The 15622-nt window shown below is 54.5% G+C and overlaps 1 protein-coding gene across 5 annotated transcripts in view; it reads right to left on the bottom strand.

Annotated features, from left to right (window-relative positions):
* The window catches only part of SLCO2B1 (solute carrier organic anion transporter family member 2B1), a 53455-nt gene extending 41758 nt beyond the window's left edge, over window positions 1-11697 (bottom strand). For 2 of the 5 annotated variants that reach the window (XM_060160038.1, XM_060160039.1), the window contains exon 1: window positions 11342-11697. In XM_060160038.1, the coding sequence (XP_060016021.1) occupies window positions 11342-11357 (16 nt within the window). In that variant the 5' untranslated portion in view covers window positions 11358-11697. Of the gene's footprint in view, window positions 1-8937; window positions 9175-11341 lie in introns of those variants that run through there. The other 3 variants (XM_060160036.1, XM_060160037.1, XM_060160035.1) reach the window with 2 other exon arrangements.
* Window positions 11698-15622: the final 3925 nt, after the last annotated feature.

Raw genomic sequence — 15622 nt, 5'->3', positions numbered from 1 at the left:
TCTCATGTGGTTTTTTTTAACAGACTTTTATTGGAGTATTATTGCCTCACAATACTGAGTTAGTTTCTGTTGCACAACAAAGCGAATCAGCCACGTGCATACACATGTCCCCGTATCCCCTCCCTCTTGAGCCTCCCTCCCATCCTCCCTATCTCACTCCTCTAGGTCATCACAAAGCACCAAGCTGATCTCCCTGTGCTACGCTGCTGCTTCCCACCAGCCAACTATTTTACATTTGGTAGTGTATATATGTCCATGCTACTCTCACTTCGCCCCAGCTTCGCCCTCCCACCCCACCCACCCCTGGGTCATCAAGTCCATTCTCTATGTCTACCTCTTTATTCCTGCCCTGCAACTAGGTTCATCAGTACCATTTTTTTTCTTTTTTAGATTCCATATATATATGTGTTAGCATATGGTACTTGTTTTTCTCTTTCTGACTTAGCTTCACTCTGTATGACAGACTCTAGGTCCATCCACCTCACTACAAATAACCCTCATGTGGTTTTGATTTGATTTTCCCTAATGACTAATGATGTTGAGCATCTTCTCATTGCTTATTGGCCAAATCTTTGGGAAAATGTCTATTTAAATAGCTTGAGGAGGGACTTCCTTGGTGGCACAGTGGTTGAGAATCCGCCTGCTAATGCAGAGGATACGGGTTTGAGCCCTGGTCCAGGAAGATCCCACATGCCACGGAGCAACTAAGCCTGTGCGCCACAATTACTGAGCCTGCGCTCTACAGCCCGCGAGCCACAACTACTGAGCCCATGTGCCACAACTACTGAAGCCCATGCACCTAGAGTCCATGCTGTGCAACTAGAGAAGCCACTGCAATGAGAAGCCCGCGCACCGCAACAAAGAGTAGCCCCTGCTCGCCGCAGCGAGAGAAAGCCTGCGCGCAGCAACGAAGACCCAACACAGCCAAAAATAAATAAATTTTGAAAAATAAATTAATTAAAAACAAAAACAACAAATAGCTTGAGGAATTTGGTTGAGGAAATGGAAGTGTGTGTGGCTGGGAAGGAGTCCCTTTTGTGGGGTATGAACACTCAGAGGAAACAAGGAGATGCTGAAACAAAAGTGACACCTGACAGGGAGGAGATAAGGGGTTGGTCTAGATAAGGGAAGTTGGGGCGAGGCTCTGTGGAGGTCACTTTGAAGGAGAAGAGAAGGTGAGGGGGTTCCAAGCAAACTCAACCAGAGGAGGTTGACAGGATGATTTCTGAACCCCAGTTCCTCTCACCAGTAGAGACCAGTCACCTACTATAGCACAGAGGCTGTGCTACATGCTGTCCATGTATGTGAAGGCTTGCACGCACATTCTGCATGCTCGTGAAGCATGTCCACAACTCCACGCCTTTGGTGATCTCATGATGTCTATGCTTCTGATGAGGACACCAAGGCTCACAGGTAACTAGCTCTGCTGACTCATGTTGGTGCAGGAGCAAGAGCTGAGGTGTTCATCTCAATGTCACTCTGTGCTCCTTGCACAGATTTGATGAGGGGAAGAAGCACAATGTTCTTCTCTGTCTTGGCCCAACCAAACCTAGCCAGGCCACCTGGAAGGCAGCAGTGTCTGCCCCCAAGGGGCCAGGCCAACCAGATGATGAGGCTGGAGCTGAAGCTGGAAGGTCAGAAGTCACTGACCTGGATCCCCAGCTCTGAAAGAAACCCAGGGGATGGATGAGGGAGGGGGCAAAGGCCAATGGACCAGCTCAGGACCTTCCACCCTCCTGTGACCCAGTCTATAGTGTGAGCCTCTGGGTGGAGGAGGGCAGCCCTGGCCCTGGGCCCTCCCCCTGGGTTCTGAGAGCAGCCACCAGTCAGTGTGTTGGGTGGCCAGTCGGTCACTAACAGGGCTGGTCAGATCGGTTGTCAGTCCCCTTTGACCCCTTCCCATGGGCTGGACGCCTCTATAGGGGGGCTGGCAGCAGACAGTCTGACTCCCTGATAAGGGATAGAACTCCCCCTGGAAGGAGGGTCCTGAATCCAGGGCTGTGTGTCCACCTCACCTCACCTCACCTGCTGTCTCTGAGGCCCTTCCTGTCCTCTGAAGGCTTTTTCAAGGGCCAGCCCTGAAAGGAGAGAGGGCAGCTGAGGGAGTGAACCTGGGCTAAGCTGGGCTGGCCTGTAGGCATAAGGAGAGAGGCAGGGAACCAGGTCCCAGGAAAAAATTCCAGCCTCTTCCTCTCTTAGTTGGGTAGCCAGTTTTGGGGGCCCCAGGTATGCCAGGGGGTTCCAAGGGCTGGCAGCCTGCGGCTCCAGAGCTGGTAAGTCACTGGTCCACTAGCCCACTGGCCTTCAGGAGACCTGTCTGTTCGGGCTGTCAATTGCCCACTCGCTGTAGAGCAGCTGCTCAGAAAGCCAGTCAGAAAGTTGCCCCGAAAGTCTGTCAGCCAGAGACCTTCAGTTCAGTCAGAGACTCCAGATGTGTGCAAGGCACGGGGTCCTGGCTGTGGGCATATCCCCTCCCCGGCCAGGAGTCTGAGTCTGGGGGATGAGGGACAAGGTTCAGAGAGCAGCCTGACAGGAGGGGCTGATTTTCCCTGCCCGTTCTTTCCTGGAAAGGCTCAGGGGCCTGCCTACTCCAGCCACCTCCCAGCTATAAACAGCACATCTCAGGCAGATATGGGGCTGCGAGCCTGGATGTGCCCCTTTGTCTTTCTCAGTCTGTTTCCTCTGTAAGGCGAGGATATAGCATCTACTCAAGGAGGTAAGGCATCTCGGGCACCTGGCTCAGGCTTGGCACACAGTAGGCCTCCTGAGGGCCAATGCTCTCCCCTCTCCTGATAATCTTCAAGTACCTCTGAGGCCACAGGCCCACCTGAACCCATTTCCTTCCACGCAGCCCTGGTTCCTCCCTCCGACAGCTCCAATCATTCCGTCTCTGGATCAACTCTCTCTTTCCCATCCAAGCCCCAGTCAACCACAAGACCTGAGGACCTGGACCCCTTCCCGCCGTGCACACTCCCTAGCTGTGGAGGCAGTTGCCCAGGTTTTAATCCCCCAGCTGGTTTTGATCCCTTAGACCAGCGGCCCCTTTGCTTCCTCATCCTCAACGCAGGGCCGGCAATCCCTACTGCCCACTGCCGAGAGCGCCCCGAGAACCAGACCCTCCCGCCATGTTCAGCCCGGACACTAGAGGCCCCAAACCACACCTTACCGATGACATTAACTTGACTTTGCTATTCCACTGTCTTCATTAGCATTTTTAGTTTTTACTCTTCTTAGACTGAGCAGCCCCAGCAAATGGCTTGATTTTTTATGACAGGAACTTCCGAAAAGACAGAGCGACTCTTCAAGGGAAACCATCAACAGGGTGTGCACCTCAGATTCTTCGAATCTCTGCCCCCCAGATCCTCACCTTGCTGTTTCTACCAGAAAACCCTGGACTGTGGTATCACTATTCTTACCCAATCCTGGTCATCCCTCCCTCACCCACCTCGCTCCCCATTCTGAAGAACTGGCTGTAAAACAAACTTCCAAATTCTCAACAAATATTGACCTTTCCTCCCCACTCCGAGATACTGCCAAAGCTTTGAGAAGTGGTATTGTCCCTTGTCTGGGTAAATAATAGACTTTGTCTTACTGGTAGGTTGTGTCACTAACATGTGGGGAACCAGCACCGACACGGTGCATAGCAGGTCCTCAGTGAACATTGTTTTCTTCCCTGTCAGGTACAACCCCCACCCCCACCCCCGCCTGCCTTCATACTTGCTTTGGGACAGCAGGGAGCATTGCCACATCTAGAACTTGGGAACCAGGAGAAAGTTCAGCCCTGAAGGGCCAGGGAGGCGGGGGGTTGGGAGACCCAGCTCTCTGGCTCACCTTCTACCCTTACAGGAAGTGGCCTGATGGAGGAGTTTGTCCTGGGGCCACCCTATGTGCTGGGCTGGGCACACTCACCCAGCCTCCTAGCAAACGGTTGAGGTAGCTGCTGTGACTCCATGATGTGGATGAGGAAACTGAAGCACACAGAGGGGAAGGGGCTTATCCAGGTCCTGGGGCTGGTAAATGACAAAGCCTGGACTGGAACTCAGGTCTGTCTGACACCTGGGCCCCTAACAGCAACCATGAGACGGTGGCTGCTAATGATGGCCTTAGAACCTATGAAAAATAATCCCCATGTAGCCATTTCTTATTCTGGCCTCGCTTCCCTCCAGTTAATTGTCAAAGGTGGTTGTATGGGGACAGTTGGCCATTCTACCAGCTGATTCTTTAGCTGGTCAGTTAGTCATTTCATTGGTCAGTCAACACCCTCTTCTGAGGGTCTCAGAGAGCACTGTCAGGGCAAGGCTGGACAGAGAAATATGGTGAGAAGGACATGTGGTCCTCAGTCCAGGGGACCTGAGTATGGTGAAAGTTCAGGACTCATAACCAAGGCCCAGATTTGAACTTTGAGGAGGGACGGGCTGAGACATGCCGAGAGAGCCTGGGAGAATTCTCATATCCTGAGGATGGAGGAAGAGGGCTTGGACCAAGGAGGGACAAGGAAAGGGCACTTTTTCTCCAGAACATTCCAGCCTGTCCCTCAGCAGAGAGAGCACGATCTAGGGTCACTCAGACCCAGTGTGGCCTCGAGCCAGCAACTAGACCTCTCTGAACCTCTGCAAAATAGGAATAATGAGCCTTACCTCTCAAGCCTGCATGAGGGTCACACAGATAACATCCTTTAACTCCAAGATGCTGCACAGTGTCAGTTTTGTCAGTGTTTGCCCCAAACTCACCAGGGAGCTATCTCCAGGCCTGGACACCAGGCCTGAGAACTTACTGTCCTGCAGTGGGACACTCAGCCCAGCAGTGCTCTCTCACCTCCTCCTGTTCCCTGAAAGGCACAGAACCCTCTGGAAGCCTCCCTCTGCTGTCTCCTTGTCTTCCCTCCCCTCTCCATCCTCCCCGGCTGCATTCCAAGACATTTATTTTATTTATTTATTTATTTATTTTGCGGTACGCGGGCCTCTCACTGTTGTGGCCTCTCCCGTTGCAGAGCACAGGCTCCAGACGCGCAGGCTCAGCGGCCATGGCTCACGGGCCCAGCCGCTCCGCGGCATGTGGGATCTTCCCGGACCGGGGCACGAACCCGTGTCCCCTGCATCGGCAGGTGGACTCTCAACCACTGCGCCACCAGGAAAGCCCTACCTTTATTTTTTTTTTTCTGATAATTTCCTTGTGCAAGAGAAGGAAGGAACTCTCCCCTACCCCTGCCACCACACACGCTTTGCCAGGGTGGTCAGAGGAACTGGCAGAGAGATAATACAGGGCAGAGGTTACAACGGGGAGGCCCTGGCCAAAGGCCCCATGTGTAGCTGCGTGAGCTGCGCACCGTGAAGTGAACGGCACCCTCTGGAGTTGTGCAGGGCGGACGGCAGTCCTGCCTGGGGGCACATCTGACTCCTAAACATTTTTATTTGGCTTGTACAATGCTGGCTCGCTGAGTGTTTTTAAGTTAGTTGCCAACATTTAAAAAAATCAGGAAATTTCACACAGAACTCCCGATTTTTGTTTTTTCTTGAAAGATTAGCAGATCTGGCAACACTGGGCCCACCTTCCTATATGGAAACACTCAGCTGGTCTAAGATGCTTGCCTTTCATGTGGCAATTTGCCCTGTTAGAGCCTCTTTGGGCCCACCTGGCCTGCTTCAGGACCCTTTTCACCTGCCTGTGGGCTTCCCCATCTGTGACCCACAGCAACCCTGGGCCTGAGGAGTCTGCTGGACAGGAAGCCAAGGCTGGGTTCACCCTTTGAAGGGTGAGGCAGCAAGACCAGAAAAGGCCATGACTTGCCCAGGGTCACCACGGTGGGGATGGACCTTGTCTCTGCTTGTTCTAGGAGTGAGAATGAAGATTGTTTCCACACATACTGTCAGCTCCACAAGACAGGTGGCCGGGGTCTTGGAAGCAAGCAGCCCAGGTGCCCGCTCTCAGGGAGCTACCAGGGTGTGTGTGTGTGTGTGTGTGTGTGTGTGTCTGTGTGTGTGTGTGTGTGTGTGATGGCAGGGCAAACACCTAATACAGAATCACAACATGTGCTCACTGTGTGACACAAGAAGTTCCAAGACTATAGAAACATAGCGAAGAGGTCCTAGACTACATTTAAAGGTTCTGGAAGGATTCCCGGGGGAGGAAACATCAAAATAAAGGGCAGAAGTATGAAAGTGCAAAGACTGCTCAGGGAACGAATAGTCCAGCAAGACTGGAGCACTGGGGTCAAGGTGGGCAGGTGAGGCTGGAGTGGTTGGAGGGGCCAGGCTATGACCACCCTTGAACGCCAGGCTGGAGGGCTGGGTTTTGTCCTGAGCCCAGTGATGAGGTCTCATTTGGCCTCCTATGAAGACCTCCGTGCCTCTTGGGAGAGAGTGGAGAAGTCAGGCTGTGGGCCGGGACCAGGGAGAATGCAGGAGTGGGGTCCAAGGGAGCGAGCGATGATGGGGTCTGGGCCAGGTGGTGGCAGTGGGGATATAGAGTAACGAGTTGATGGACCACAGTGGGGAGATGGGAAGGACAGGACTGGATGGAAAAGCAGGTGGATGGGGAGTGCAGGAGGCCAAGGAGTCCTGGGGGCAGGGGAGTGGGGAGAGGTAAGGCTTTTGGTCTGGGTGTACCACCATTTAAGGCAGGATTGTAGGGTGATAGTGAGCTCAGCATTGGACGTGTGAGTTTGGGTTGGCACGGGGGCTCCCAGGGGAAGATGCCTAGGAGATCGTGGGCTCCAGGACAGCCCATGAGAGGACATGGGCCAGAGCCAGTCTGGTTCTTAGTCTGGAAGGCATGTGTGGAGAGAAGGGAGCAGAAGCCACACGAGGGCAATCTTGCCTTTGAGAGTGAGAAGCCTCCCCCATATGCCCTGACTGAGGAGAGCAGAGCAAAAGGAGGAACCCATCCTGGAACCATGTTCAGGTGCCAAGGTTGAGGGGATGGTGCAGGGTCAAAAGGAGCCCGGAGGTTTCTGGAAAACCTACCAACCTCCAGCACTCACACAGCCACGGCCTGAGCTGTGATGACTTCCTAGCCACAGACACTGGGCAATCCATTTGTCCAGATACCTCTCTCTGGAGGTGTGTGTGTAGGAGGCCAGCCTCGTGGCTAACCCTCGCCTCCAGCCCTTCCTACCTCCTAGATTGCCCTGGGCTGCCTCAGCCTGCTGGCTCCCTGGCCTAGCTCCTGCAGCCCATGCCAGCTCTCTCTCCCTCCATAAACCTCCCCTGCCCCTCCTGGTCCAGTTCCCTCAGCCCTTTCTCTGGGATGCCAGGCTGGTCACCCTCCTGCATCACTTATGTCCCCCTCTTATCTGCCCGATTAGCCAGTGGACTCCCCCGGGCAGAGGCTCTCCTCTCCTGGGTCGTGATGGACCATATCGGGTCCCTGTTGAAACCCTTTGGGACAGAAGACTTTGAATTCAAATATTTGTTTTGCCACATTGTGGCTGTGACCTTAGGCAATTTATTTAGCCTCTCTAAGCCTCAGCCGCCTTCTCTTGCACACAGCGGTTTTGGTAGGATTAAAGGAAAATGCCCTGCCTGGTACACTGTGGCCCTCAACAATGGTGAGTTGAGGACCCCATCTGGCGCACGTGAGTACGGACGCCACAGCCTCCAAGAAGTCAAGGCCACCCCTAGTGAACATTCTTCTCTGGCCCCAGTAGATGCTTGCTATTCCCCAAACTCATCCTGTTCTTTTCCACCTCTCAGCCTTTGTACATGCTGTACCCTCAGCCCGGAGTGTCCTGCCTCCCCGGCAAACCACTTCTCATCTTTCAAGGCCAGGCTTAAAAACATGATTCTTGAATTGAGTTAAACAGAGTGAGGGAGAAGGGTGGAGTGTGGGAGTCTGGGGAAGCGGGGGGCTGCAGCATGAGCCTGGGGTGGGGTGGAGGCAGTGTGGGGCCCCTGAGGGCTTCAGTTCCCCGTGTGGTCCCACAAGGCTTCCGCAGGGGAAGAATCAAAGACAGGAAGTTGGGGCGGGGCAGTCTTGGGCCTTGGGCTTGGCTGTCATCTTTGGGAAATTCCTCCTAGCTGGACCCTTGTGTGGTCTGTTGGGAGGACAATAGCATGTTACTGGCCTCCAGCTGTTGCTTTCTGGTATTTTCCAAGCTGGGTCAGAGACACTGTGCTGGGACTTTCTATTCCCGATTCCAGCCCTGGCTACCCCATCTAGACCCGAGATGACCCTAAAAATAGTGATGAAGGCCGGGGGATGGAGGGTGAGTCCTGAGCCCTGAGCCCACAGGGAATCCAGGCTGGCCTCCCTAGGCCTAAAACACAGAGCCTGAGGCTCAGAGACATGTGCCCATTGGCCCAGGCCACACTGCTTCCTCCAGCCAAGAGTCCCAGCTTGTCACTCTCTGTGCTTTCCTGTTTACTCCCCAAGGGCCCCATTGTACCCCACCTCACTCCTTATCACGAGTCTCCAGTCCTCAATAAGAGCAGGCTTTCAAAGCAGATTGGAGGGAGGGAAGGAACGTCATGGGGCCGGGGTTGCTGGGGGCATGAGGAGGATGGAGGAGAGCTTCTGCGCTGAGCCTTCCCCAATACCCCACCTCTGCCCCACCTGGGCCAGGCTCTGGGGCCTCAGGAACGGATCAAATCAGACCCCATTTCCAGGGAGCTCCCAGTCTGGGGAGACGGGCATTGTTCTCCATCACTCCAAGCATCAGTGCTTAGGGCTCTGGGCTGCAGCCCATGAGGGGTAGCAGGAACCAAGTTTACCTCCTCTCCACCCCCAGGGTGTGGCTAGGCCCAGGCTTGCACCCTGGAGATAGCCAAGCCTGCCCCATACAAGAGGCCTCTGCTCCATTGCTCTCTCCAGAGGCAGAAAACTGAGCTTCTCAGCACTGGAAGGGACCCAGTGACCACCTCAGCCGACCCCTACCATCTACTGCACAGATGGAGAAAGTGAGTCCCAGGGAGGGATACAAGCAGACTGGGCAGTGGATACCTGGCATCCGATCGTGGAGTCCAGGCAAGCTCGCCATGTGGTTCCCAGCTGCCCAAGATCTGGCGCATCGGACCAGGCCCGGCCTGGAGGAATAAATCCCCTGCCCACTCCCCAGTCACTAGCTCCCAGAGAACAGCTTGCTTTGTCTGGAACCAGTGGAGAAGTGCCCAGGGTGGGTGGAGACTCAGCAGCGTGGGGTGTGTGAAGGGAAGAGAAAGCCCCGAGGGCAATGGCACAGAACGGAAAGGGCTCTGGCATGGGGCAGGCCTGGTTCTGGCCCCGACTCTGCAGCTTGCTTGCTGGGTGACCTTGGACGAGTCACTTGCCCTCTCTGAGCATGTGTTTCCTCACTTATTAAAAAGGGTGAGAGAATGTCACTGCATTCTCCTAAAGCTAGTGAGGCAGAGCTACAATTTGAAGCTGGTTCTTTCCCTTGCCCCACCTCCCTGCCCTGGGTTGGCCCACATGTGAACCTAGGACTGGAGAGAACAACAGAAACAATACCAGGAACAAGGAAGGACGAACTGCAAAGACAGGGTCAAACAGCATATGGGAGAGCGATTACTGCCAGCTGGGAGAATCAGTCTGGAAGGCTTCCTGGAAGAGTTGGTGTTTGGAGGACTTAGAAAACAGGACAAATTTCATGAGAATGGGATGTGGGCAGGTGCCTTCCGGGTGGAGGTAAAGCTGAGCAGAAGTGCAGAAGTGCAGAGGTGGAAAAGCGGCTGAATCACAAAATGGGCGTGTTCTGGGGAGATCATTTTCTTCAGCGCCTCCCCCATAGACATGGAAGCTCTGCCTGTTACCTAAAAGCACATGGCGAGCTGGTGCTGGGACTTGGCTGACGGCCAGGTCTGACCCTGACTCTTTTCTCTGGTGTCTGCCCCTGGCTGGGACTGCTGGCCCTTCTCCCTCAGGCCAGCTGTGTGTGGGTTTCTTACCAGGCTCCAGGCTCTGTGTCCTGCCCCAGCTGTATCCCCACATCCCTCAGACCAGAAAGAGAGCATGGGGGAAGCCTGGCCATAGCTCAGACTGGGGCTCAGGAAGAGAGGCCAGAGGTGGCTTCGGGTGGCTCAGTGGGCAGAAGCTGGGGTCAGCCTCCTGCTGTGTGTGTGGGAAGCGGAGGGCCAGCTAGAGAATATTCCAGAGCTGAGCCCTGCAGGGGTCAGAATCACAGTTGGGGGACAGGTGTCGTACAGCCAAAGTCACTAGTTTCTTCCCGTAGGATCACCAACCCTCAGATCCCATAACAGGCCAAGGCTGACTGGGAATTTGGTTTGTCAGTGGCCCGTCTCCAAATCAACTCACTCTCACTGTCATCTCCCCTGCAAGGGCCTCAGAGGAAGCATCCACCCCCACCCTTCCTTCCACGCCGTGGCTGCAACACAGCCGCGTCTGCCTGCTCGGCCCAGGAAGCCCTCATGCCTCACTCCCCGAAGCAAGTCAGGCCTTGTCTGGGTGGGTGTGAGGCACACAGACAGCTGGGAGAAGGCCAGAGGTGATCGCTGCAGGGCATCCAGCCCGAGGGCCACCCTATCTGAAGACCCTTTGTTTCTTCCACCTTCCTCCTCCTGCCCAAGAAGCTCAGCAGGACGCTCTGTCCCCAGAACCAACGCCCTCTCCACATGGTGCTTTGGGCACGCTCCAGACTTGGCTTCTCAAGGCTTCAAGACACCTCCCCTCCCGCTTCCTCCCCGCCCCACCACCAACAAACGCACGTAGGTCTGTGCAGGTCTTTCTCTGAATCGGTTTCTTTTCTGTGATCTTTCGGATTCTTTGTCTGCAGGCCCGTCTCTCACCTGATCTGTCTCTGTCTGATTCTCTCTCTCTCTCTCTCTCACTGTCTCTGCTTCTCTTGATTTCTCCTGGTCTCTTCCACAGCCCTCTCTCTGAGCTGGTCGCCCCTGTCCCTGCATTGCTCCAGCTGACACCTCTTGATCTTTGCTTTCTCCTGCTGTCTCTGGCCTTCTGTCTCAGGCTTTGTCTGACTCTGAGTGTCCCTGGACTTGCTCTCGGTCTGACTATACTTCTCTCTATCTCTGTTTTTGCCTGCTTTGTCTGTCTCTATCTTTGCCTACTTCAAAGGGAGAACAGGGCTTGGAGAGCATCCAGGGGCCTCCCTTCCCATTGCCCTTTCCGTTTCTCTGTCTCATCAGGGAGGTTAAGCTGGGTGCCCTGCCTCCAGCTGAGTAAACAGTGTCCCTTCCTGCCCCTCTGGTCATTCACTCATTCATTCAACACACCCTCACTAGGTCTGGCCATGTGTCTGGCTCAGTGTAGGGAACTGCGAACCCCTGCCCCACCCCAGTGCGCACAAGTTACCCCTACAGCCTCACCGTTCGCCCTGGGAACGTGGGCCCCAGACTCCCTCCCAATGCCCCTTTCTGACTTTGTCCAGACTTACCTATCCTGGGTCCCATGACTTCTGGGGCGCAGTGAGCTTCAGCCCCTATTTCAATCTCAGGACTGGAGCTTAGTGGGAGAGAGGGAGTGAGAACTTATCTGGGGCTTCTGTAGACAGCAGCCAAGGAACCACAGCAGGGATGCGCCAACGTGGGGACTCCAGGCACCGGGTCGATCGATGCTTTTTGGGCCACGGTGGACAGCAGCCACCTCTTCCAAGTGGGTTAGGAAGCCCTGCTCAAACTTGACCCTACTCTCCAAGTGCCTATCTCCCTTAGTCACTAGTTCCTTCTCTCCGTCTCTTTCTCTGAATTCCTCTGATCTCTGGCTGGGGCAGCCCAGGGCCAGAGTCGTGGAGGAGGATGTGTTTGTTTAGATCCAGCCCCGCTGATGGGAGGAGGCTGCTGACTAGCCTCCCCTCAGCCTGTTCCTTCACAGCCTCTTGGCTTGGCACTTCCCTTGGATATTTTCTCCTGCGAGCAGTGGGGAGGTGAGGGGCAGAGGGAATGTGGACGGGTGGCCCCTCCCAGCCCTGGGGTCGTTCAGTCCTGATTTTCCAGTCTCCACTCTGCATTCCCATTCCTGCTCTGAGCCTCCATCCACACTGAGCTCTCGTCCCAGTTACAGAACTTTTTTCACCCTCCAGGAGCCCCATACAGAGCCACTTTCCCCCACTGTCCTCCTTCACTGAACCTCTGTCCCCCTCAAGCTCTCATCCCCTCTCACTGATCCCCTATCTCCTCTCTGAGCTCCTCAGATCCAGAGCAAGGAGGGACTCTATCCATTGGGAATCACAGTGGCCAGCACCTCTGGGGGAGGGCAGGGACTTGTGATAGCAGCTCCAAAGAGTATGGCCATCTCAGTGGAGGGAGGGTGGAGAGAAGAAGAGGACATATGAGACTCCCAGAGTTTTCTGCACTGAAGACTGAGGATGGAGGCCTCGGAGCCAGACAGACCTGAGTCCCATCTCAGCTTTGTCCTTCGCCAGTCAAGTGGCCTTAGGCAAGTCCCTGCACCTCTCTGAGCATCAGCTGCCTCATCTATAAAGAAGGGACAATAGCACTCACTCACGGGGCTACTGTGCAAGTTCAGTGAGCGGAAAAAGAATCCAAGCCTGAGGCCTGGAGCTCAGAGAAGGGAATGGCAGAGGTGGGACTCAGAGCTGGGCAGTGAGAGGGCAAGGAACATGGTCTTCCTCTTTGCTCCACACTTTCACTTTCCATTGGCCCTCCTAATGACCTTGTGGGCCAGGTACTTATTCTCGCATTTTACAGATGAGGCACTGAGTCTCAGTAACTGCCCAGAAGTCACCTAGCTAGTAGGTTGTGGGATCACGCCTTGAACCTCTGATACTAGGGACCAGGTTTTTCCTCTACCCAGGCTGCATTTTCTGAGGAAAACCTCTGGGTTTCCCCAAATCCAACATACAGAAGTGAAACCGACCCAGATCCAGTAGAGTTTTTGCATGATATAGGGATGTGGGAGTGGAGTTCAGCTTTTGGCGTGCAATGACAGAGAGACACACATCAGCCCCACTTGGCTCCCAGTGGCTGTATGGGATGCTAGAAGGAAGGGGGAGTATCTGAAATAATTGCAGATAGGCCTGACACATAGTAGCCCCTTGATAGATACTCGTAGTGTGAGTGAGTCTCTGAGAGACCAGAAATGGGAATGCAGGACTACCACCCAGGGAAAGGTCAACCGTTGGCTTGTGTTGATAGAAAACCAGACCCCAATCCTGCTCGAGAAAACCAAATTGGCTCTCTCTCTCTCTCTAAATCCTTCAGACAGGTACTGTGAGTCCTCCCAGAGATTGGCAGAGGTGCAGCCTTCCAGACTGCAAATTACAGGTGCATGGTCGAGAGAGGGAAGGGTCCTTTCGACTTTCTGGAGGCTCACTTGCCCCATGCTTGGCCCCAGAGGCTGCAGAAGTTCTGCACATGGAAAGATGCTAGGACCAGCTTGGCTGGCTAAGTTCATTTCACCAGTCTTTGAGTAAAAGCGTGCACAGCACCCCACAGGGCACAGAACATACAGTAACCTCAGGCATGAGCAGCCTTCATGCATCCCCTCAGCCTCCCCAGGCTGACACAGGTCCAAGAATATTCCTGAACTCAGCTGTGGAATTAGAGCACAAGTCCAATCCCTGGGACCTCTGGGAGTTAAGCTAACAGGCCTTCAGATAGCTCTTGGGTTAATCCTGCAGTGAGGTTCCACTCTGGGTGGCCCCAACTTGAGGTTCAACCAACCTGGTTTGCACCCCACCTTTGCCACTTGCCAGCGTGATGTTTGCTGAGCCCTGTGCATTTTATAGAGCCCCATGATGTATGTGGATCGCAGCACCATCTGTGGATTCCCACAGTTTGCAAAGCTTGATGTCTAATTTTTAGAGTCCCGTACCATTGGCAAAGCCTGGTACAGTTTACAGAGCTCTGCGGCTTCCAGGGCCCCATGATGTTTGCACACTCCTGTGTCTTGTGTCGAGCCTGATGCTGCTTTTGAAACCCCAAGCCGTTCACAGAACCCAAGCCTTTACCTCTTTAAGTCATCCCACGTGGGGAAATGCCTTTTAGCAAGCCAGGCAAAAAAGGAATTTGGGTACAAGGGGAGAGTCCTGGGCTCCAGCCTCGAGACCTCAATTCTGGTCCCAGCTCTGTAACTACCTTGCTGTGGGACTTGGAGCACATCCTTTCTCCTTTCTGGGCCTCAGTCTTCTCACCTGTTAAATGGAGATGGTGATATCAAATGGCCCACCCTCAGGACTGTTCTGAGGGTCACTGTGAGGATGCCCAGAAGATGCCGGGGGCAGGGCAGTGGGAGAAGGGGAAGGGGGGCCGGAGGCTCCTTCCTGAAAAAGGCTCTAAACTGCCACATCAGCGCCATTGCTCCTACTTCCCTCTGGCCTGGCAGCCAGAGAGCAGATATCTATAAATGGGCCCTCGGCCAGGCAGACACGTAACGGCCTCGGTCAAAGCCTCAGCCATCCCTACCGCCAGATGCTGCCTGGGGGTCAGACCCCGAGCTGTGCCGACATGCTGTCATGCATGGCTCATTAGATCTGCCCAAGGAAAACAGTGCATACTTACTTCACCCATGAGGACTCTGACACTCAGAGAGGCCATGTGATTTGCCCAGGACTACATGTGGAGGATACAGCCGGGGCTGGGGTCTGAGCCAAAGACAGCAAGGATGGACCCGTGGTACTCAGAAGGTCAGAGGAGGAAGGAACCTGGAGCTCACTTAATTCATCCCCTCCCTTTTGCAGATTGGGAGACCGAGGCTGGAGAGAGGCAGGCCGTGCTGGGTCGTGACAGCAGGGAAGTCCCAGTCTCTCCGTGGGCTTCAGTTTCTCCCTCTGGTGAATGAGAAACAGACTCCCTCCTGCCAAGGGTTCAGGACTTTCCCATCTTTGTTGCCATGGCTCCTGGATCAGAACGCAGCAAATTTCCCAACTAGGTGAGGAGAATCATGGGTCTGCAGGCAGGTAGGTGTCTGCTGGAAACTCTACATTCCTCCCTGAAAGTGGCAGCCCTGTGCCCAGACAGGGCATGGGTGTGGGCATCAGATGGTTCAATCCTGACCCGGTAAGAAGATCTCTGAGACTCAGTATCCTCATCCGTAGAGATGATGGGAAACCGCCTGGCAGGGCTGCACTATACCCAATCATCTCACTCACCTCACTCTGTATGTGCGTAGCTCTCCCAGGAGACTGTAAACTCCCTGGAGACCTAGCTGGGTGATCTGAGGCTGGTCACTTGCCGTCTCTGATCCTCAGGGCCCTTGTCTGTGAAATACCTTCCCAGGGCTGTCCTAAGGCTCAGGTGAGTTGATGGATTAGTGCTTACTAAGTCTGAGAGCTGAGCAGACATGAGCCATTATTATTAATATGGTGGCGATGGTAATGGCGGTGACTCTTGTAATTCTAGAAGCAGAGGATGCGATAAAAGTAAATCAGAAGCCAGGTCATTCTGACCTCACTGACGACCCCATGTGACTCAATCACTGGGAAGGCCCTCTGAGGTGAGAGGGCACTCAAGTTGTTAACAGCTGTTGTTCTGTGGGTGCCGCAGGCTGTCCCCTCTCACAGGGTCCAGACCGGGCACTGGCTGGACGGTGGCTCCCAACCCTGCCTCTGCCACCAGCACACTGGCGTTGGTCAGGTCCTATGTCCTGTCTGGTCCCCAGTTTCCTTATTATAAAGTGGTGGGGGTAGGTCTCATTCTGCTCTGCCCCCCCCACCCCCACCCCTGTCTTTGGGGAAGGAACATGAGCTAATGGATAT

The sequence above is a fragment of the Lagenorhynchus albirostris genome, chromosome 9 (genome assembly GCF_949774975.1).
Source record: "Lagenorhynchus albirostris chromosome 9, mLagAlb1.1, whole genome shotgun sequence".
Classification (NCBI taxonomy): Eukaryota; Metazoa; Chordata; class Mammalia; order Artiodactyla; family Delphinidae; genus Lagenorhynchus; species Lagenorhynchus albirostris.
The sequence above is the reverse complement of the archived record's forward strand: the minus strand, read 5'-3'. Positions and strand labels throughout refer to the sequence as shown.